The sequence below is a fragment of the Cystoisospora suis genome (genome assembly GCF_002600585.1).
Source record: "Cystoisospora suis strain Wien I chromosome Unknown contig_2547, whole genome shotgun sequence".
NCBI lineage: Eukaryota > Apicomplexa > Conoidasida > Eucoccidiorida > Sarcocystidae > Cystoisospora > Cystoisospora suis.
In genome coordinates, this window is record NW_027155345.1 from 7,375 (window position 1) to 30,387 (window position 23,013).

The window sequence follows — 23,013 nt, forward strand, 5'->3', positions numbered from 1 at the left end:
TCAGATGCTACGCCCCCGGGTCTAGCTACACTCAAGCTCAACTTTTCCCGCTGATTCGGCTTAGCCCGGTCCCTTGGTTGTGGTTTCTCTGTATAGTAGATGGGGGCAGCGAATCTCGTTCGTCCACTGGTGCGCCCCGCTACGCCGATAATTGGGCATTTAGCCTCGCCCTGGTCTGCAGTGGTCAATTGCACATCTGCAATGTCACACGGTGTCCGTGTGATTCAGGGACACTCCATGCTACTGAAAAATCGATGTCGATGAAGGGGAAGAACGCCTCCCGGCAGTACCCTCTATCCTTCCTCTCCGACGAGATTTGGATACAGCGGCAGGCAGGCCGTCGCAATTCCAAACTACGTGCCTGTGTGCCCACTTTTTGCTAAGACCCCAAGCCCCTTCTCCCTAGTAGGCCTGTCTGTATCTCAAGCACCCGCCCAGAGAGGGGACGCTGATGAAGACCGGAAGGAATACACCGGAGTGACTGCGATAGACACATATCCAGCCTGCGGGCAAAAAAGTCATCCCTACCGGTACTACCCCATAACTATGGATCCGCGACTGACGTAAACCTGTAGGCACGAACATTACATTACCCATAGCACTATCGCTAATATAAAAAGATAGTCCTAAATATTCGCTGATTAGTAGTACGCAGAAGAGTTCGACTAACCAAGGGTCCATGTTCAATTTCGTTTCCTTCGCTTACAGATATATCTAGCTCGGTGCGTAATGAACAGATAGTCCTGAACAACCAACAAACTCATTCCTTCCTCGGACCACTCTACGTGACATCGGCCTTCCTCTTTTGAAGGGTACCCGTTCTGCAAAGCGCCGTAAGCTCCTCTCTGACTCTTCACCGGATGATAATCAACCATACATCCGTCGGTTTGATACCTCCCTGTCGTGCTGGGACTTGAAGTATCTATGGTTCCTTCTTTGTTCATCTGTGATGCGGCTGGAACAAACCCAGAAGGAATTGTGAGAACATATTTGAGGGATGAAACCTAAAACACATCTCCACCCTCATCATCACTGACACACCCCGAAAAACCGAGCCTCCAACAATTCATTGTCCTTACACCACCTACCTTTCTCCTCACCTTTTTGTCCGCCCCACCTTCAATTTAGACTGACTCATTCGTAACGAGTGTTACTACTCCAACTACAAGTTTTGCCTTCAAAACACACTACAGCTTAGTACAATGAGACAGCTTTCCTTCTTCCGTCTCACCAAACGTTCCCTCTCTCCAGATTTCCCAAACACCGACTGCCAACAAAGCCGAAGCCAGCTGTGAGGTCCTTCACTCAACGCCGATCCACTGCCTCCCCGCCGCCCTTCCCCCCCCGCGGAGAAGAAAAGCAGGAACAACACAAAACCATATCGTAGGAGCTCCTTTAAAAATCGGTAAGTTCTATCTGTTACACATTCTCTCTTCACGGTAAGACTTGCACGATGATAGAAAGATGACAGGAGAGAAATCACGACAAGCCATCACCACGACTGACACGACACAGCATCGACTGGTTAACAACTGTTGGTGTGCAAAAAATCAACACATTCCCCCCTTCCCTGCCCCTATCCCCGCCTGCAGGCCGCGGCTCCTCGTTTTACCAGAGACTAAAAAAATCTGAAGAATCAAGACGAGCCGCGGGGGGTGCCAATCGAGATGAATGAACGCTCGCTCGCCTCGTTCTCGGGAGCAAGCCAACAACAACAAAAAAAAACAGGACCACAACAGAGAGAGACAACCCCCTCTGAATGAATGACTGACGCCTTGGGACGACGTTTATCTAAACGTTTGTTCCGCCTTTCTCTTTCCCACCGGTCCACCGTTTCTGTTTCTTTCAGGGCTCACTCCGTGAACTGTAGAGTCTACTAGTATGACGACTCTCACATTAGCTATAAGCTGAGAGATGTAGGCGGCGGTGGCGTATGTATGAAGGGGATGAAAAAACACCCAGGACATCACGCCCTCAGAAAGTACAAGCACACCAGCATGTTCTCTTCTCGCTTGTAGTTGTCACCACCAGGAGTGCATTACACGAACACATTTTTTGATACTTGCAGCTCATGATCTACGCGTTAGCTGAGCTTACTGTTATTCCACGGAAGATGAGAGGCCGTAGATACATGCACACATCAGTGTCTCCCCTTGAAACCGGTGTGCTCTTAGAGGACCAACCGCATGAAGACTGAACCCGTAGTAGTCAATCAATCAGTCAATCACTTGTGCCAGGTGGAAGTAAGCCCTACTGACACAACAGCTACTACTAATCAGAGAGTTTTTTTTTCTTCCTTTGGAGTCTCCCTTAGTTATGGAGTGAATGAACGAAGAAATCAAAGTCGCAACGACTCTCCCCCTAGTAAGTCTCTCTGAACTCCTGGATGTACGACAAACAGAAGATTCGACATCGGGTTCTCCCGCAGATCCCAATCAATCTTTTCTATTGCGTCTTGTCCGCATCGTCTATTACCATTGTTAGTATTGCTACTTAGTGCAACCACATTGAGAGTTTCTGACTTGCTCTCTCTTTTCACATCATTCTCATCACCATCCACAAAAACGGTTGGTCTAGGTCCACTTTCATTCACTCCAAGTTCCTGTTTCTCATCTGTTTTCAGGACTCTTTCTTCTTGCTCTTCTGCTTGTCGGTCAATCCCCTCTCCTTCTTGTCGCTGTTGCTTTCCTCTGTGATCCAAACACTCGGAAAAAGACATCCCTCCCCCGTCAATACAATACCACCCATCCTCACCGTCTACTACCTGCGGCTGTTCATCCCGGTCTATTACTACCCCTACGGCTACTATTGCTGCTGATTCGGCCTCTCCCTCGTCACAGTCATCGTCACCATCACGATCTTTCCCCTGGTGACCGTCGAACAAGATACGTTCTTCTCCGTCTTGAGGCCCCTGGTCTTGTTCTCCTAGAGATGTCTTTCGATGTAATACTCCTTCGGGTGTGTCTCTTTCTCGTAGTCCTTCTCCAAATGGAAGAAGGCTGCGACGCATGATGAGTAATCTCTCATAGAAGAGAGGATCTGATGCCATTGTAGCCGCTTCCGTTGGACTATCTGATGTGAAGACATGACACTCCCCCCCTCCTCCTCTATCTCTTTGAACGCTTGCACATCTCGTACTGCTCTCACTAAGACTGAAAAACATTCGTGTACCATTCTCTTTCTCTCCCCCCGAGAACGAAGAGAGAGAAGCACGTCTTCGTCCTCGTCGACTTCTTCCTCTCCTACCCCTACCTCCGCGCGATCTTCGAATACTCATACTACTCAATGTCGCCCCAACAGAACCTCGCCTCCCTCTCTGCATATCTGTTGAAGTGCAGCAGCTCTGTGACAAAGGGTAGCAGTATGATGGAGGTAGTCCCTGAGACGCGCCTCTAGAGGTCATTGAAGTTTGGCATGAGCTTATAATATAACTCCCATTACTAGGGACACCACCGGAAGAACTTGAGGCGGAAGATAGCATCGTACTTCGACGACGTCCGAGAAATCCACGCCGTCCACCACGAGAAGCCCATGATGATGATAATGACGTCTCTTTATCTCGACATAGCGCTCCCCCGCCGCCTGCTCCAGTCCTTCGCGAAAAAGATTTACGTCTTCGTAACATAGATGATGGCGTCCCTCTACCTCTTAAAGAAGGTGCAGATGAGATCACTGTTTTCATTGAATCAAAGTAAGGTAGAGAGAGTCCATCTTGCTGAAACTGAGTGCGTGACGGAGAAGAAAGAGACGCTGTACGTGTCTCACAAAGGTGATCTGAAGCCTCCTGCTTCGAACAAGTCGATTCATCGTCTAATATACGGAAAACCGGAAGAGGTGGTGTATCACCATATTGACGGAGTGTTGAATGGATTGAGATCACATTGTCGCTGTTTCCATTATCTATGGCAGAACAGAAGGTAGAGGAGACTTGCGGATGAGATGAAGACGACGATGGACTCTTGTTACTACCATTGATCATACCTGCATGATGATGCACATCACCATTATACATCTTCTCAGCTGAAACAAACTGATCATCGACAGCACCTGATTCACATGGGCAACCCTCTGACTGGTTCGTATCACCACCCGTCACAATAGGATGACGACTCAGAAAAGAACACTGCGAAGAGGATGAGAAGGAAGCAGTCGTAGTATTAGGGGGGTGGGAAGCCTCTGTATGGAGAACGGATGACTGCGATTGACGCATCCGTGGAGAGAAAGAAGACTGTTCCTTGGCATAACAAACCGGAGAGACACCTCCACTTATTCCACTACTATGAATACTTGTAGAAGAAGAACAACTACCACTCCCACAACTGAATCTCCCTTCACCCCGCGTAGTGACTGATGTTCGACACATGAGATTCTTTTTGAAAAGATGACTTGAATCCATCCCAACTATCCCTTTTGGATGGCTGATAGTCTTTGCAAAGAATCGCTGCCTTGAATCACCATGAATAAGAGAGGGTCCAAGACAACTGTTATCGGAAGAAGGGGACGGTTGTACGATAACTGAAGACCTACTACGTCCCCCTGTCACCCCACCTCCCGTGCCGCTCCCTCTTTCCCCCCGGTTTCTGGAAGGAGCACGTCCTGCAGCTGCTGGAGATTGATACCCACTGTTTTGTAGTTCCCGGGGACGACTATAGACAAGCGGGGTAGTTGAGGATAACGTCATCGAAGAAGATCGACCAACACCAAAAGAACTCGATTGTGGTGGCAGTGCAGGTGCTACACGTTTGACGAGACAGAAGAGAGCTGCAAATTCTTCGAGGGTGAAAAAACAGCGATGATCAAGTAGGAGAAGAAACGCCTTTTCTAAGCAGTTCAATTCTGATACATCCACACCTCCGAATCTTGCCCAAAGACCATTGTTGTAAAAGCGATCTGAAAAGGCTTTCGTGACGGTCATGAAGGCAGTAAGTAGTAGTCGATACGCATTCAAAGCGCATAAAGGGAAGTAGGGGTGTCGCGTTAAAACACGTGATATAAGAAGAAGAGCAACAAGTGATTCATGTGCTCCCAGCTGTGATAACCGCTGCAAACGTGATACATACTGTCCTACCGTCAAAGACGGGACCTGACGACCAACGAACAACAAGTACAGATTTGTAAGAGAACGTGCGTCTTCTTCACGGCCTCTTGACGATTCCACGCATGACGATGGTGAGGAGGCGGCCGTCTGTATCTCCATCGTCTCATTTTCTCTCGTTGGCATCGTCCCGTCAAGAATAAGAGACGTCCGACGAGAACCATCCCGGCTCATAATCCCACTTGGTGAAGAAGACGTCGTGTGATGTCTTCTCCCGTAGCACGAAGGAGAGGAATGAGCTGAAGTATCCCATGTCGTTCTCGGAGGAGGTGCCGATAGAAAAGTCGAGACTTCGTTACCATCATGAAGCCGATGAGGATGTGGTAGTGGCGATGGTCTTCTTCCATCTAGTCTCTCTGAACCAAGAGGGGAGAAAGACCCTTGAGGAAGACATCTTCCTCCTACTCCCCCTCCCCCCGGTGTCTCTATCACTACAGGATAAAGAACTCCACCACTGCCATCACCACATACCGAGTTCGTCCTAGAAAGAAGACCCCGGAACTGAGAACGTAAACACGACGTCGATGAGGATGACGACGGATATGCAGTGTTGTCCTTCCCGTGTTTCATGTGACTCCGAATCGTCGAGAATGTCGAGAAACTATTACTTCTCTGTTCAATCCGTGATGACGGTAGCAGTAGTGGCCACGCATATTGACTACGACACCCACGATGAGGATGAAGATGCACCGGTTGTCTTCCTTGTGATTCTCCACTTGATCGGTAATAGGCGACTCCCGGAGACTGGATATCACATGGGTTCATAACAAGCCGTCCGGAAAGGGGAGAAGAGGTAGAACTCCCACTACCTTCTCCATCCTCAGACGAATGATGGGAAGGAAGTCTCTTGAAACAACACGCTTCAAGAAGAGCTGTCACGTCCGGTGGCTGCTGTATCATGAGACTGGCAAACGAGGCAACCTCAGATTCAAGTAAAGGAAAGAAAAGAGGAAGAGCTGAATCATGCAGTAACATCGATAGAGCCGGTGGATGCCGACTATATAAACCTGGAATAAGATGAATAACTGCTCTTGCTTTATCTAAACGAGTATTTCTCCTATTTGCTGTTCTCCCCTCACCACCTGGGGGAGGTGCCTTGCTTCTCGAAAGAAATTCTAGCTTCCCTGCGCTCATTGATCGTGAAGCACATGGAGGTGTGACCACAGGAGATGGTGTCTTTGAGCGTGGCCAAAAAGACGACGTCATCTGAGAAGTCCATGCCGTCTCTTGATGATTTGGAGTGGAGTTTCCCATACTTCCTCGACCATTCGTAAGACGAACAGGACCAAGCAACTGCAGGGGAGAAAAAGATGCGGTCGGACAACGTGGGCGAAGGAGCGGCGGTACCAGTAACGATCGTCCGCCCGGAGGAAGAGACGACAAAGACCGCCCACGGTGACCTCCTCTCCCGGGAACAGGAGACAACGAAGACGGTCTCTCTTCTCCCTGATAACCTATCCCAGTCGTCATGTCACCTCCAGCATTATAATAGGGCGGCGTAATCACAGACATTGTAGTAGATGAGCACAGAAGAAGCGGCTCGACAAATCCGCGACTACGACCACCAGCCGCCATCTGACAGGGAACTTGGAGCAGACTACCCTGCCTTCCACCAGTTGTACGGGCTGAGAATCCGGAGATAGACAACTCTGCTACGGTGTCCAGGACAAGAGGAATATGGACAAGAAGTTGACGAACTAAATTGTAGACCTGGAAAGTATTATTATTCGAACTGCTCGCCGGCGTCACGGGTGGAGACAGAAGAAGCGCATTCGAGTAAGTCGCAGGAAGACGACATCCCCTACCTGGTGGTCCTTCTTGCTCTCCTTCATCTCCATCAATCTTTCTGACCGGTGTACAAGATGATGATGCTGATGACGCTTCTGTGGTATTGTCCAGCTGCTGATAAGAAATCACAGAGAAACCTCGTCGATCACGTTCCCTTACTGCATCTGCGCAGGCAAATGAAGATCTCCTTTCTGCGGGGGCTCCACATTCCGGCGACAGGGATGAAGACGACTGAAGAAGTGTCTTCCGAATCTGCTCTCGAATCGTTAAACGTTCCTCAGATGAAGAGAAAGACACAACAGCAGTCGCCTTTGTCGTGTTCGGATCATCGTGAATCCCGTTCTCAGGAATACCATGAGCACCTTCCTTTTCCGAGAATGAACCAAAAAAGTCTACGGGTGGGACTCCTGGGGTGTCTCCCCCCCTTGTAAAAGTGCTATCGGTTTTCGGGGTCAAAGCTTCTTCTGCAGAAGAGCTTTGTCTTTGGAGGTCCATGTTCTTGATTTCACGACCCTCATCTACCGAGACAGGAGGAGTCCTTGACATCCATCTCTCGTGACCACAATCTCGCAAGTCCCTGCTTGCTGTGACCTCTCCTCCAGGGACTGTCAATCTCTTGTGAGAGACGAAACACGGATCCTCCCGTGTGTGTATAATCTCTCCTTTCCCAGACTTCCTAAGCACACCCCTCTCGGCTTCCGTCCCTACTTGTGACACAGTCACTCCCGCGGAAGGAGATAGCTTGTAAGAAGAGAGTGGACGAGCAACTAGCGGCACATCGGTCGTCGGCGTCGCGGTGGTCTTCCTGTGGTAAAGACCTCCGGAGTAGGATAAAGAGGATGCCATCACTGAGGGGGGTGTGTAAAGAGATAAGACTTTCACATCTCCATCTCTACTTGCTGCAGCGTTGGCGCAAGGATCCAAGCCCATTATAATACTCTGGTGAGTTGCAAGAGCCGATATCATACTCCCAGAGGATTGTAACCCGGTCGTGACGCTTGAGGAAACGCCTCTCCCTGAAGGAGAAAAGTAACCACTCCCTTTCCAGACAGCTTCGTCAGATCGGCAGCTTGCAGGCGGTGTTACCTGTACGGGTCCTCCCCCCATACCTTTGCTGGCCTCGATTTCTATTCTTTGTTGTAAACACTCGAGAGCTCGACAAAGCCACACCGTACTCGTTTCCGGCAAAATCAGAGATCCATCCACCTCCCGCGACTCTCTCCTGTCATCGGCAGAATGTGGTGAAGAAAGAAGCTGCGCTTGGCTAGGCGGTCCGCTCTCGACAGAAGAAAATTCTCCTACTCCTCCTATCCCACAAGCAGAAGCAACGATTATGCCAGGAGGACGACACCTCGGTGAGACACTAAGGCCGCCAGTGGAAGAAAGCTGTCTATTCAGCTGACAAGGCGCCGAAGTTGTATTGCAGAGACGAGGGTAAGGGAGAAAACCAGTCTGTTCGCTGAAAGAAACGGCTCGGGGGGAAGTCATTCCTTCGTCCTCAGGAGACCGTCCTATCCCTTTTTCTGGTAGGGAGCAAATACCAAAAACCTCTTCCTTGCGAGGTAGATGAAGTTGCTCGTGACGACCAGACTCTACGGTGAGTACTGTCTGCTGGTGTTCCGGAGAATCTGAAGCAGGAGGCTTTTCACTGAAAGGATACTCTGATGATGGAGTCGATATTCCTCTTTTGTATTTCGACGATCGGCGACGAGCATCACACGAACCAGAACGCCGCCACACCGCTTGAGAACCTTCAGTTCCTTCGTTGGTCATTCCTTGTGGGACATCCATATGCGTGCACGATGATTCCCTCCGGGGTAACTCGCTTTCCTTGAGACACGGGAAATCTGCCGTGGGCTCAGTGATACCATGTACCTGCTCTCTGACCGCCGAGCTTCTTGCAGTCACGAGCTCCTCTTGTCCTGTTGATCTCTCTTTTGATGGGGCCTCTAAGATAGAGCCTTCGGTTTGCTTAGAGATAAGATCCAGTCCAGAAACCACCTCATCGTGACTAGGGGAGATCTCTATAGAAGGCTGCACAGCTGTCAATGAAGATGACTGAGGAAGGAGAGGAATAGAAACAGGAATCCCTTCTTCCTCCTCATGCTGTTGTTCCCAGGGTGGAAAATCATCCAACTGACGTGTTTTCTTACTTATACACACATGACTTTGAAGAGGCCACGGTTCTTCTTCCTCTTCCTCTTCTTCACTGTCGTCTCTATCAGCTTGGAATGAATCGTCATGTTCCTCGATGCGTTCTAACCCTCTGCTCTCCCCTAAAAATTCATTCTCCGTTGTCTCACTCTTCCGAGAGTTCAGATTTCTAGAAGCCAGAGAACCATCTAAGAACTCAGTAAGAGATACGTCCCCCCTGTCTATTATATCTTCTGGCTGCCATGCGCTTGTCTGACTCTTTCCTCCCTGTTCACTTAGCGGACATTCCCTCTTCTCTCTCTCCTCTGTCTGCGGATGAGGATGACAATAATGTCCCGGGACCTCTTCACCGATAGTCGTATCTCCTCGGACTCTTTCCACCTTTTCATCTTCAGAAAGACAGCAATCCGCCAACGAAGTTTCCCTACGACTACACCCACTCCCCCTTCTTGTTCTCCTCACTCCTGAATCGATAAGATCTCCTTGTCCCTCACCCCCGTTTTCCTCTTCTCGCTTGATGTCCTCGTCCTCTTCCCCAACGTCACCTACAGGACTCCTTTCTCCTTCATCAAGTCCCTCTTCGCCCATGATCCGCAGTAAGACGGAAGAAAATCGACGTGGTGCATTTGAATGAGGAGCAGTACCCGGTACTCCAGTACTATTCATTGTACTAAGACGGCGTTGTGATGAAAAAGAACGCAAACCCATACTTCCAAAACTCGCCTGACTATGGACATGCGTACTGAAACCGCATGCAGTGCTTGTCTCACTTACAACACTCTCTCTCCTTGCACCCCCTCCTCCGGTACCACTCCCACCCCGTGACAGACCTACACTTGACTTGTCAGCTTTCTCTTTTCTCCAGTCTCCAGAAGTATCGGATGTCATACGAAGGTAACTAGGAGACAGACACTGTTTATCAACAGCTTTTGTTGTGTTCGTCTTAGTGACACCCTCTACCACACCACCAGACACACGGTTCCGACTATTGGGACGACGAATAATCAGCTCAACGTCACAACCTCTCCCCCTTCGTCTTCTCCCTAAATAGGACTCATAACCCTCCGATAACTGACGTGAGAGAACGTGTACTGAACCCTCCTGACTTCCCACAGTTGAAGCACATGCCGTAGCTCTTCTGCGACCACCTGGTGATCCGAATGAAGTCCGAGAGAGCCCAGATCCCTTCTGGGAGGACGACGAAGAAGAGAAGCCTTTACACCTTAAATCAGAGGTAGTTCCACAAGGAGGAAGCGTGAAGTACTCATGGGACTTTCCTCGACGTGCATAGGGGTTCTCTCCATATCCTGACGGACTTAACGTATTAGGCGTAGGACTCCGGCTACGACTACTACCACTCCTCTCAGCAACAAGAGGTGAAAGAGATGTCACTCTCTCCCGTAACGAACGCCGACCGCTCCCACTTCCTTCTGCAAGAGGCGAAAGGGAAGACGTGTGTCTCCCACCGGGGGGCCGCGAGGGGGGTGTACGCGCACCAGCTATGTCGTCACTCTGGGATGGTGAACGATGTGACGCTACTCTACCTGGACTTGTTACATCGTCACTCTGAATGGAGGAACGATGTGACGAGAGTTTACCTGAACTAGTCTGCTCAGGTGAGAAAATCAGATTCTTCTCCCCCCCTTCTTGACCTTCACCCCCCTCTCCTTGTCTTTCATCACCCTCATCTTCCAGGTTTTCCACGTGACAATTCCGTAAGATGTTTCTTCTTCTACCATCTCGTTTACATCCCCTCCCCTCATGGTCTTCTATCAGACTATCAAGAAAGGAAACTAACCGATGACTACTATTGCTCCTGCAGCATGAAGGTTCAACAGCTCCTCCCGTCGACTTGTCTCCTTGTCCTGCTTCTTCCTCATCCCCCCCACGATAGCAAAGTACCTCAGAAGACCCCGTATCGTCCGTCCTACGCTCACTGGATAAATCCAATGTCGTCGCCGTCGTTCCTCCTGCTGTTGACGCACCCGCAGTTCCTCCTCCTGCCGATGCCCCTGCATGTTGCTGTGCCCCCGGAGCAGCCGTGAAAGGATTTGGATTCGAATCAACAGGACTTTTTTCAGGAGACAAGTGAGGTTCGTGAGTTGTCCTCCAGGGAAGTGGCGTGTGTCCTTCTTCCTCCATGGGAAAGAAAGAAGCTCAACCAACATGACACAAGAAACTCGAAGAATGACGCTCGAATTGTGATGATGATGATGGAATGAAAAACTGTGAGGGAGTGTGAACCGACGGCGATGCAATGCACGAGAGACAGAGACACGATGCCACCATACACACACAGAGCGACACTGCTTAATGTCGAAAGAAAAAAAAAAACACACAGCGGGGTGGAGGCCGACGGTGAGGGAGAAACAACGGAAGGTGTCTTACTAAACTGTTCCTTGGTTGTACAATTTGTGTAGGCTGCGGACTGACTGAGGCCGGTGTTCTTTGAACAGGCGAAAGAAGATTGGACGGTATCGCCGGGGAACATGTACGTACTCGCACTGCTGGACGATTACTATCAATAGATAGCAGAATGATACCTCACTGTCACAAGAAGCATGTGACACAATAGCCTTTCTATCACTTACCAAACAAAACGCGCAAGAGATCATCCTATCATAAGGAATCTCAAGATCTTCTTAGCTGAGCTCTCCGCCCTCACTGAACATCACCATTGTGAACATTTCATGAGAGGAAAAGAGAAAAAACAAAGCTGACATGATGATGTGTATATACACCGCAAGAGAGAAAAAACCTGCCCCAATCAATCTCCACTGCCGCGAGTGAGAGAGAGACAGAGAAAAATCGATCACGCAAAGACAGAAAAACACGAAGAAGCTCGACTACCTGTTAAGAATGAAGTGGAGAAAACTGATTTCCCCGGAAGTAACCAATAAAATACTCCCTCCGCCATCATAGTCGTGAATGTTTGTAGTACGTTGTCCTACGATAAAAGATCTCTTTCTCCCCCTGATCGGCCTCATTCCCAACATGCACGGATACCTTCCTCTGCTGACGCTATTTCACGCACTCAAAGAGAAGACCTTTCCGCTTGAAAAAAAACGATTCTCTCTGCTGTATAAGGGGATGGATAGATAGATGAACCGCCAGATGATATCTTATCTTCTACATTGCGCTAAAGCTGTTCTTCTCCTGGCCTAAACTTCCCTTTGTCGTTTCTCTCTTCTGAGAAGAACGCCAGATAGCCTGCTTTCTCTAACATAGATTGAAAAGCAACGACAGGGTCTCACTCGCAGAACATGAGAGGGCAAAAGAAGAACTGAACGGATACTCGTCCCATGTTTCTTCTCCTTTCCTCTCCTCTTAAGAAAAAAAAGACGTTGATTCAACTTCACAAAGACTCACTAGAGAAGGGAAATGGTGGTGGTCAATACAAACAAGAGACGAAAACGGAGAAGATAGTTGAAAAGATACGAGGAAAAAGAGATAAAACAAGAGACGACATGGAATGGTGAAGATGAAAACCTGCGTCGTTGTCACCGTCTTCTTGCCTCTTCTTTCAATTCTATCTCTCTCTTCCTCTGTCTCCCTGTCGTCGACATACATATGTACAAATCACAAAAAGATATGCACACCAGACAAGAAAAGACAGGACCTGTCGTACGTTTTGAACCATAGAATGAGTAAGGACCGTTTCCGAAAAAAAGAGCTTCGGAAAGAGCGAGTCTCACTTCTTAAGATAATGCCACGACAACAGGAATCACAAGAAGAAACCACCGACTGTTCTTCACTCTACGAAGGACAGGAAAAAATTCTGACTTCTACAGAGCGACCACATTCTTGTACCGATCTCACACTACACAGGCAGGACATGCAAACGCTAACACGACAGACACGAGGGTGACCACATGACAAGCAACAAAGGAAAGACTCCACCCAGCATGATTCCCCATCTTCACATCTCTATATATACACTTTGGATATACACACACAAGGACAGGCGCACATACAGGCACCCTTCTGAGGGGTGTTTGGATGGTTCCTTAGTTGAACAGTTACTCTCTCCACACTCGTCTCCCCTCTTGAGTGATGATCCCGAGAAAGAAGTCCGAAAATTCGAAAGATGATCTGTTTGCTCCGGGCCAGCGGAAATCCAAATGTACGCTGAGAATAGCGACCTCCTTGCTTTCTTCTTTCTCGGTCGGCCCTCCAAGAAAACTTGATAAAGAAGGCGATAGCTCCGAGCACGCTTGATGAAGAGCCAACCGTAGGTTCTCCCCTATATATATATTTCCGAAGAACAGTGGAGAGAAAGAACCGCCAATCAACCAAGCGTCCATCAATCAGTCAACCACTGTTTTCCTTGTTTGTGACGAAGTGGAAACCCCCGGAGAAACGGTAGTAGCATGAGCAGTAATTCTGTGGAAGAACTCCAACCGGGGACGCTGAAGCGAAAGGATGATAGACGCGGCGAAATGTTGAGAGAGGATGAAGATAGGAAAAGTTGGGGAGGGGAACGGAGGGCGTAACAGGGGAAGGAAAGAGTGATATAAAACACTTCTCAACAGCAACGGCCACCATAGTGAAGAGATGGACGTTTCAGACGAATTCGATGAAGAAATCCCAACAAAAAAAGTCACCTCTCTTCACTCACTTCCTTATCTTGTCCCTCTGAGAAGAAAAAAGATGTCATCAGAAAGGAGTGAGTGTGACCCGTCGTCGTAAATTGATGGAATCAATAAATTTATTCAACCCGATCTTGCTTGGTTGGCTGGTCCTGTGGCAACGGCGTCTACAAAGAAGCCAAAGAATGAGCTGGCTCCTTCCTAAGACTGACGAGAAGTGATAATGCTTTCTAGAAGCAATAAAAAACCATCGTGATGAGTGTTCCATGAGATTCTGCGTCTATGCATGATGACGAGAATCCTTCATCGTGTTGACGGCGGGTGGTCGCCAGCAGCCTACAGGAGGATAAGACGGAAAGGGGGGACGGGAAAGAGGGAGGGACGGGAGGCCTCTGTCCGTCGTCGGCGGGTGACCACTACTATACTCTTCTTTCACGACGACCTTTGTTTAATTTTGAAAGCAAAGGAGTTATTCTTCGTCTCAAAAGAGAGAAGTGTTTATCTCTTTAGTCGTGGGAGAAAGGAAAAAGGAGGAAGGAATACGAAAGACGAGACATCATGATTTCCAAAACACGGATGGACAGTCGAAAACCAGGCCTGGGGGGTGGATATGAAAACATCATCGAGTGAGCAGTGGTCGTGAAAGAGGCAAGGAGGTTGAAGAAAAAGGGTTTAGGGTTAGAGGGTGGTAGAGGAGGAAGGTGTAGTGGCGTGTCCTTGGTCTGCTGTTCTCTTCGGTTCCGCGATATTTGTTTAGAAACGGACACCGGGGGAAGTAGACACACTCAGGAAAATCTTGAAACCACAAAGAAAACCCGGACAACGCCTACTTGTGTTCTTCTCACACGTCTTGTCCGGGACACTGACGGGGGGCGTGAGAGGTGAGCAGCGGACTTGCCAAGCAGTTCGAGTAGACAAAGGCGCCACTCCCTTGTACTCGATCAGCCGAAGACTGCTTCGCCAAGCTAGTCTACCCGTCGGTTTATCACGTCAATTCCTGCCCTTCTACGGACTTTCTCTACAGCCGACCCTTTCCGTTCTTCAGCCGACCGTTCTTGTTGGCTCTCAGCAATAAGGGTCCCGTTCAGATGAGGCTTAAAACAGACCTTGCGAGGGACCGCGCGACGGAATGGAAAATAAAAAAGACGAGTAATTCTTCATCATTGAAAGGTAGAAAGAAAGAAGGGACAGCCTGCAAGTTACTGGGGAAAATCCAGAATAAAAATGAAAGCGACGAGGCGGATAATCATAGACTGAGACAAAACCCTCAGAAGGATTGATGTGTCACGAATGAAGACCCCCTCTCTAACACCACCCGGCAAACGAAGCTGTCGTGGGACTCGATCGCCTACACTGATGACCGTTGATGATGATGATAATGCTCGAGCTGCTTCCTTCTTCTTGGGGTCTTTTTTTTTTGAATTCACAACAGGACGGGAGGTGATCCACGTATCTCCGTGGTTCCTTTTTGTGTTAATTCGGGGAGGAGGCAAGGGCCGCAAAGTTGAGTTCCTGTTTTCTCGTTCTTGCCTGATATTTGCCTCGTGCTTATCCATTCGCCAGGGAAAGAAAGGGTAAGTAGTCAGACTAACGCTTTCCTGGTCTGAAAAGAAGACCTGGCAATTTTTTAGCAGAAGATTAGAAGAAACGGAATTCTCAAGAGATTCGGATTAACTCTTCATAAGATTAATACGCACCGCACTATCCCTGGACACACACATTTTTGTTGACAGGCTCGGGGGCGTAGTTGTTTCTCGTCCCGGTGGAAACTTGTTTCCGGACTTGCTCGGCAGAGAGGAGAAAACAGGATTGTGAACCTTTCTGTCTGTACTCCTCCCTCCATCAGGCGCCGACAACTGCATTGGTTTCTTTCCGCCTTCCTCTTTAGCTCTCTAATTCGCCACGATTCTTTCCCTCGTCTCTGGTGTGGTGCGGGCGCGGCAGCGGCACACGTCCAAAGAAGATTAGGTGATAAGTATTCCTTGAATGTTCTTTCCTCTTGTTTGGGTGGACTCACTAACTTCATGTGTCCTTCCTTCTCGAGAGAAAAGAACGGTTTTCATGGGCCATGTCTGGCGTTCTTTAGCTTGAGGAGGATCGACACGCCGGTCTTTCCCGGAGGGTGTGCCAGGGAGAGAAAGAGAGGAGAGATATTTTGATTTTGTATGTCAGCGAGGGTAATCCGTTGAGGACTAGGGTTCGCCGATCTATCTTCAAGATGGCGACGCATGCATCTCTTCCTTCCAACTGGTATGAATACCTTGATCCTCGAGGTGTGCCCTATTATCATAACCCTATTCTCAATATAACTCAGTGGGAGCGTCCTTCGGCACCTTCGCCTGGTTCACTGAACAGTACTCATCTCCAAGATCGGGGACTCGCCCTATCATACAAAGAAAGCAACAACGGGAGAAGTCGCGATGAAGAGAGACACACACGGGGGATGGTCAGCCTTGGGGAGGGGGATGGAAGTCTTTCTTTCCTCAGTACATCAACGACTTCTACAACCCCTACCACCTCAAATGGTACGGTGGCAACGGGGAACACCCGTTCCTCCATATCTCAGCCGCCTCATGAGGGTCTACCAGCTGTTACTCTTGATCTGTCTAAAGATAGAGGGAGTCTAGGCGGAGGGGGACAGAAGCTTAGTAGTACGCGTGGAAGAGGTGGCGGAGTAGGTCTTGACAGTTTTTCATATCGTAACGATAGCCTTTCTGATTCCGTTTCCTCACCATATAGTAACAACCGCGATGGGGCTGCTGTTGACCAACGTCATAGCAATCCTTTCATCTCGAAAAACCTTTCTGGCGCCATGGAAGAAAGAGGAAAAAAAGGTTGGCTAGGAGCTCCGTCATCTTATACGGATGCAGCGGGACCCCGAGAAGCTGAAAGTGGCCGATCTCGGGGTGGATGGAGCAATACCATACTAATGAAATTTTTTCCTGTGTGTCATTCTTGTTTTGAAGAGACCTATGGCACACTCGAAAGACTGTTTGATGTCACCACAGAGGACATGTTACTTCGACTGAAGCTCGTTCTTTTCCCTTGGAAGTCTTCAGGAGAAAGTGCTTTGTCGGGATCATCAGTCGTCTCTCGAGGAAGTGGTGAAGAGGGGGGGGGAAGATCAAGACAGAGGAGAGGAAGAGACAAGGGAAACGAAGAAGAATGTCTTAGCTATCACACCAGCACAAATGCCGATGATACGTCGTCTGCTGGGATAGGAGAGAAAAGTGGATCTTGTTTCTTGGAAAAACCAGACCTCTATGGCCCATTCTGGACAGCTACGACTCTCGTCATTCTTTTCTTTGCATGCAGTAATCTCCCCTTCCTTCTCTTTCCCTCCTCTTCTTTCACGAAAGCAAAAGGAGGAGGAATAGTGACGTTAACTATTCAAGGACCAGATGTCAGAAGATTAAGTCAGATCGCTTTCTCTGTTTACGGATGTAGCCTCCTGCCACCTCTTTTTTGTTGGCTGGGTCTTCTTTGGTATAAACACAATTCTTCCTCAGCTGCAACCGGTGATGAAGAAGAAGGAGGAAGTGCCGCGGGACTTGGAGGGGATCAGGGAAGACCAGCTTTTCCGAAACTTGAACAGCTTCTCTGTCTTCAAGGGTATTCTCTGGTTCCCTTTTGTGTAGCTGGTCTTATTCTTCTTTTTCTTCAAGGACTTCAATCGGGAGGAGGGGGAGTCTATTTTGCAGTATCTGTGTTAAGATGGGGAGTTTCAGGTGTGTCGGCGGCTAGTGCGATTTTCTTTCTGTATGTACAGCTGAAGCAATTGCTAGCAGGACAGGAGAAAAGGGTCAGATTAGTCAGTTCTGCAGTCCTCATTGGAGCTGTTGTTGTTCTTCTTGCAGTTCTCCTGCATGCTGTATCGGTAGGCCAACGAATACCAGAGAAAGCTTCCATCTCAAAATCATCGGCCATTGAAGGAGATAGAGGAGATTTCAGTCACAGTCCCGCAGTAGTGGGAGAATTTGGAGGGGAGGAGGAGAAGCTGAATCATGGAGATGATCATTTGTCTGCGAAGATGCAGCTTACAGACACAGAAGAACAGGGTGGCCATCACTCACGCTCCTCTGCTGGCGAAGACGAACAAATTCTCTCTGTGGATGGAAGGGAGGGTATTGCTGAGATAACAGCAAGCGGTCATCATCATGACGATGATAACAACGAAGCTGCAGATGTGCATGAGGAGGGAAGTGCTTCTAGTAGACATTCCCCCTTGACAGCGCCTGAGAGTAGTAATCAAGAGAATCAGGAGCATCGGATCCAAGGGGAAAGGAAGGAAGAGGGAATGAATTCGGAGACGAAACCAACAGAGGACAGTGTAAAACAAGGAGGGAGTACAGCGAGTCCAGGTCAAGTGAAGAAGGAGGACGAAGACGAAGAAGGGAAGGACCACGGGCGGCGAGAGGGAGGAAAAGTCAGGAAGGAAGAAGGTTCAAGTGAAGAAGATGGGAGACGAAAAGAAGAAGGCCGAGAGTCGGTGCATGCAGGGGTTCCGTCAGCCGGACAGAAGCCATCGAAAGAGGTAGACGGAGAGCCGAGTCGGTGATTGAGCTGATGAGTCTCCATGACTGCAGAGCCTTGGTTTATGGAATAACATAAAAGGACTTCCCAGACAAATGCAACATGTTCTTGTTAGACTTCTGAAGTGAGAGATCCAGTATACATACATAGCGACAGATATGAGGGTAAGAGCCGCATACGCGGTTCATTGCTGTTTCACCAGCCTTCTTCACCCATGTAGGCGCGTTGCTTTGATTCTTGTATTTTTTATCGTTGTTAGTGAATAGTGCCACTAGTTGATCGAGGGTTTCACATGGCCTCAGTCTATGGGGTAGTCCCACGGTGTAGAGCATTCGTACTGTCGAGCGACATGTGCGCCATACGACTATTCGTTTGCCTTTCTTCTTACTTTCGCGTTGGTCTTTTCTCAACAGGGGACTAGTACGGGTGGTGCCGGTGGTGAGTCCTCAGTTCTTGATAGGAACTGAGAGCTTCTCTTCCTCTAGTATCTGCCAGCAATATGTTTTTTGCTTGTTCTTCCCTTTTTCTCTCACATACTTCTATAGTCTGTCCTTAGGGGGAGTTTGCCTTCATGGAAGTTGCCAAGTTTCTGTCTTTTTATAGAGAGGAAGGGGGGAAGAAGAGGAGAAGAGAGGCTTCGTCACTAGCCAAACAAGTTGTCTCCCGTAGTACTACTCGCACATAGTTGCTTGAGATGATGAGATTCAGATGTGAAGGGAAAAGTGCTGTCTCAAATTTCCTGTCGACTAGACCAGGGTGCTCTTCATGAAGTTCGAAGTTTCGCCTCGAGGGGAAGAATGGACGTTGCACTCTAATGGTATATTCCCCTTACCATCTTTTCTATTGTCGACCTTGCTAAAGCGCTTTGCTTCCTCCGGAGGAGCGTACGTAACAGCACTATCACTTTCTAGCGACGCACCATGTGGGTGTGTGTCGATATTCGTCGGTTTCTTAGTTTGTATGGAGTGTGGCAGGCATTCAGCTATTGTTGGCTGTCTACCCTTTCTGTTCTTGCCAAGGGCGGCGGCAAGTCTGCTGGACCGAACGACTATCAGCTAGTCTTCTTGAAGATGAGTACGGCTTCCCTGGCTGACTCAACAGTGTCTCTCTCTCGCCTCACTCATGTTGGAATGCGGGTATTCTTGATTAGCATCTGTTCCGTGCTCCTCTTTCTTTCTTCGCGGTAAAAGCTGACCAGGATTAAAGACGTCACGCGTCTGGATCTCCTGTTTGCCTTTCCTGACTGCAGACACACCCTCGATGCTGGGTGTGCTCACTTTTGATTAGTTTGTCTCCTTGTACAAGCCACAGGTGGAACTTTGGAAAAGCTTGAGAGTTTACATTCTGACAGCATCAACTGCCAGTTTCCTCACCACCGTCGTAATAGCATTCGGGCTCGTTTGTTCTCACAAGCGCCGACTGTTCGCACCCTACTGCTTTATAGATTTTTTTTTGGACCATCAGCTAATTCTGCAGTTGTTAAGATTTGTACGATGTGACGCTTTTGAAGAGGAACGCAGCGGTGCTAACGTATCCTTTGGCGACGAGGGAGAAACCAGTCGAGCACGGTTTCTCCCTCGTCGTCATTAAGCTTACAACGATTTCATGACACCGGGGCGAGTCCTCGTTGGACTGTCTCACCTGTGAAGGTGCATCGGCAAAGTGGAAGGGACGCTTTACATAGCAGAACGACGAAAGCCCCGTCTTCAGTGGCCGCCCCCATTGAGCTCCCATATATCTGTCACTACGGGTCAGCCGTTTGAGGGGCGCTCCCCGTTCCAACCGGGACCGGGGATCTTAGTGTCACAGGGACGTGGGGTCGAAAGAGCATGGCGACGTGGTACCCCCATGCTGGTGGTCGCCGATTTCTCAGTCGACGCCTTTCCGGCTTCTGCTACCGACCACGGTTCGCTGGAGGGGCGACGTCATTTGGCTGGGTGGCTGGCTGGAACAAGGAGAGGGTGAGAGTATCCCGACTACGATAATCACTGTAGTGATCTGTCACTACCGAGAGACCACGCTCGTTGCGTCGGGAAACGGATTGAGNNAGAAGTCACTCGCAATTGTTCGATCACATGCTCACACACGATTCTGCCCGTACAGAAGGTAGGCGTGGGCTCCGCCACGCCCAGCACGATCGGCAACAACCGCGATCCGCTCTTGACCCGTAACAGCTGCGTGGAGAACACTTAATGTTCACGTTACTCAAAGCAAAACAACGATGCCAACGAACGGCGAGCGCGAGCGCACGAAGTAACTTATCTTCCTCTCTCTCTCCGAGAAGATCTCCTGTTCTCTTTCGCTCTCAATGGCAGCTTCATTCGAACCGCGAAGAGACGCGTTCTCATTGCCGCCTCCCCAGCGGAGTGGCAGCACCATGCCGTGTCGACCACATCAGTGGTACGACGCTACTGCACGCTCCCGCTGGGCTACCTTGCCACACCACTACTGCCTTCTACAGGCACAACATATATATATATATACTTCATTGCGCGCATAGATACCTATAAAGAGACATATACATAGGTGCGGTATAAAGAATATATATATATACATATGCGCGGGACGTGTTACTTTTTCTGATCGTTCTCAGGTGTACATACACTCCAAGTCAGTCATGATCAGAATCATTCCCCCACTCAATCACTCCGAATTTTGTTCAACTTCTATCCACTACAGGTGTATCTTCATTTTCTTTTTCTTTCTTTAGTAGAAATTACAGATTCTTGGAGTCTTAATTTCTCTTGTCGTGTCTCTTTATCACGCTCCTCATGGTCACCCCCTTTGTCGGGTCTCTTCTTTAGCCCCCTTTCCTACCTACCTATCTTATCATCTTTTCAGCGAGTCTCTCTCCTTCCCTCTCAGGAAAGGACCTTCTTTACTTCTTCTTGCGCTATCTTCCAACTACACATGTCTAGCTCTCTCTGTATCTCTAATCTATCTGTCTTCGTTCTATCAACCTATCTCTCTGTAGTCGGAATATCTTTGATCTATCTCCAGTCTATCGATTCATCTATCTATCTATCTTTCTTTCTTAATCTGTCTATCTCTAACCTGTCTATACATCTCTGTCCCACCTACCTATCTGTCTATCTTAATCTCTGTATCTTTGATCTGTCTATCTGTCTTGACTCTTTCTATCTTCAGTGTATCTATCGGACGTAGTGTTAGCCCTATTACTACTACTACTAGTCTACCAGTGCAAGGGAGGGTAGGCGAGGTTTTCTTTATATCGACAGAATCTTTGTATAGAGACATGGCGACTTTGCAGACACTCGAGAGAAGGAAAGCGAAGAAGAGTGTTCATCCATCAAAACACACTCTAGGAGAAGATGTATCTTCCCTTCTCATCTTCTCCTTCTTCATTCTCCTCTACGTTCTCTTCTTCCCCTCTTAAGATGAACAGAACTGTGACGAAGTGTATCTATGCATCTTCTCACTTTCTACGATAAAAGAAAGTGATACATTCCTGCAAGCTGCTTCTTTACCTTAGAAAAGAAGTTCGATTTCCTAGCAGAAAAGTGTTACAAAGTTTTCTTAACGGCTTCAATTCTACCACGAAAAAGGAAAAGAGGAACGAACCTCTATCCTCCCCTGTACACATTGAGGTGTACGTACACTCGAGCGCTATGTCATATAAAAGAAAGAAGGAAAGAAGAAGTCGAGTGACGGTCATACGCCAAGAAGAAGAAGAAGAAAGAATGAATAAAGTATAAGAAAAGAAAGCATGAAGACGACAAAAAGGAAAGATAAAAAGCAGAAGAAGAAGAGTTGGCGCCTTTGATACTTCTTATCATTCAGCCTTCACTTGAGAGACGACAATTCATTCTCTCTATCCACCCGTCCTCTACCTATCTTTAATCTATCTATCTTTGTCCTATGCATATAATCTGAAGTTGATCTCTCTACGTCTCCATCACAAATCAATCTATCGGTCTAAGTCTCACTCTTATTTTCTACCAGCAAACATGAGGAGAGAGAAGAAGAAGAAGAAAAGAAGAAGAAAGAAAGAGAGTGTGTCCCTCTGTGTTGAGGTGATGGAGAACGGCAAGTTCAGGCGTTTCATTCTATCCTTCTCTCCCCTGTCTCTCCCTCCCTCTGTCTGTCTCTCTAAGAGACATCTCGAAGAAGAAGAAAAGAAAATGAAGTAAAGCGCCATCTATATTCTTAGAATACTAAAAGGTTGTACATACACCAGGAAAAGAAAGAATGAGAGAAAGAAGGTGAGACCTTTACTGCGTCAACTACTTCTCTCAAAAGAAGAAGAGATCAAAGAAGAAGAAGATAAGGTAAGAGAGATGATAGAGGAGCTTAAGGATTACCGGGCGATTCTTGACTTTCTGCATGTTACTTTTTATCCTAGATTCATTTCTAGGGACTGAGGGTGCTGAGCTTTTCTTCGTCGTTCTTTGAGAACTTGATTTACTTCTCTTGCATGCTTTAAGTTTGCGAGCATCTCTCCTCGGCTCGTCTCCGGCCCGTCTTCCAAAACGCACGGCCAGGGATCCGAAGCTCGCAGTTTCCTTGACGAAGAAAGACACACACACCCCACACATATATATCCCTATCATACACAGAGAGAGAGAGAGATGGATATATGTGTAGAGAGATGAATAGACAGGTAGGTAGACGCACAAGCATGTATGCAGACAAACATGTTTGTACGCAGATCCACATATATATATATATATTTATATGAGGTAGTGAAGATAGAGAGCTATATGTACAGCCGATGGTTAATACGTAGAGAGACATTAGAGAGAGAGGGAGGGAGAGAAAGAAAGACGCGAGGTTTATGTACGTTTGCATGGAGGGATGTATAAGACTTCTCTCTCTCAAGACAAGTATATTCAT

General features: G+C 48.3%; 3 protein-coding genes across 3 annotated transcripts; 1 reads left to right on the forward strand and 2 right to left on the reverse strand.

Moving 5' to 3' along the window:
- Positions 1 to 556: 556 nt before the first annotated feature.
- CSUI_005258 (n-terminal domain-containing protein) lies at positions 557 to 14,898 on the reverse strand. Its single transcript, XM_068065435.1, has one exon. It carries the CDS (start codon positions 11,177 to 11,179, stop codon positions 2,339 to 2,341), a length of 8,841 nt encoding a protein of 2,946 aa, XP_067922589.1. The 5' UTR covers positions 11,180 to 14,898; the 3' UTR covers positions 557 to 2,338.
- Positions 14,278 to 19,696, forward strand: CSUI_005259 (yip1 domain-containing protein). Its single transcript, XM_068065436.1, has one exon. The coding sequence runs from the start codon at positions 15,845 to 15,847 to the stop codon at positions 18,182 to 18,184; it is 2,340 nt and encodes a 779-aa protein (XP_067922590.1). The 5' UTR covers positions 14,278 to 15,844; the 3' UTR covers positions 18,185 to 19,696.
- A 2,004-nt stretch (positions 19,697 to 21,700) lies between these two features.
- Positions 21,701 to 22,665, reverse strand: CSUI_005260 (uncharacterized protein; the record flags this gene model as incomplete). The annotated part of the gene is made up of 1 exon (XM_068065437.1): positions 21,701 to 22,665. A coding segment is annotated over one exon (252 nt), but the record flags the coding sequence as incomplete, so codon positions are not given.
- Between the last annotated feature and the right edge of the window lie 348 nt (positions 22,666 to 23,013).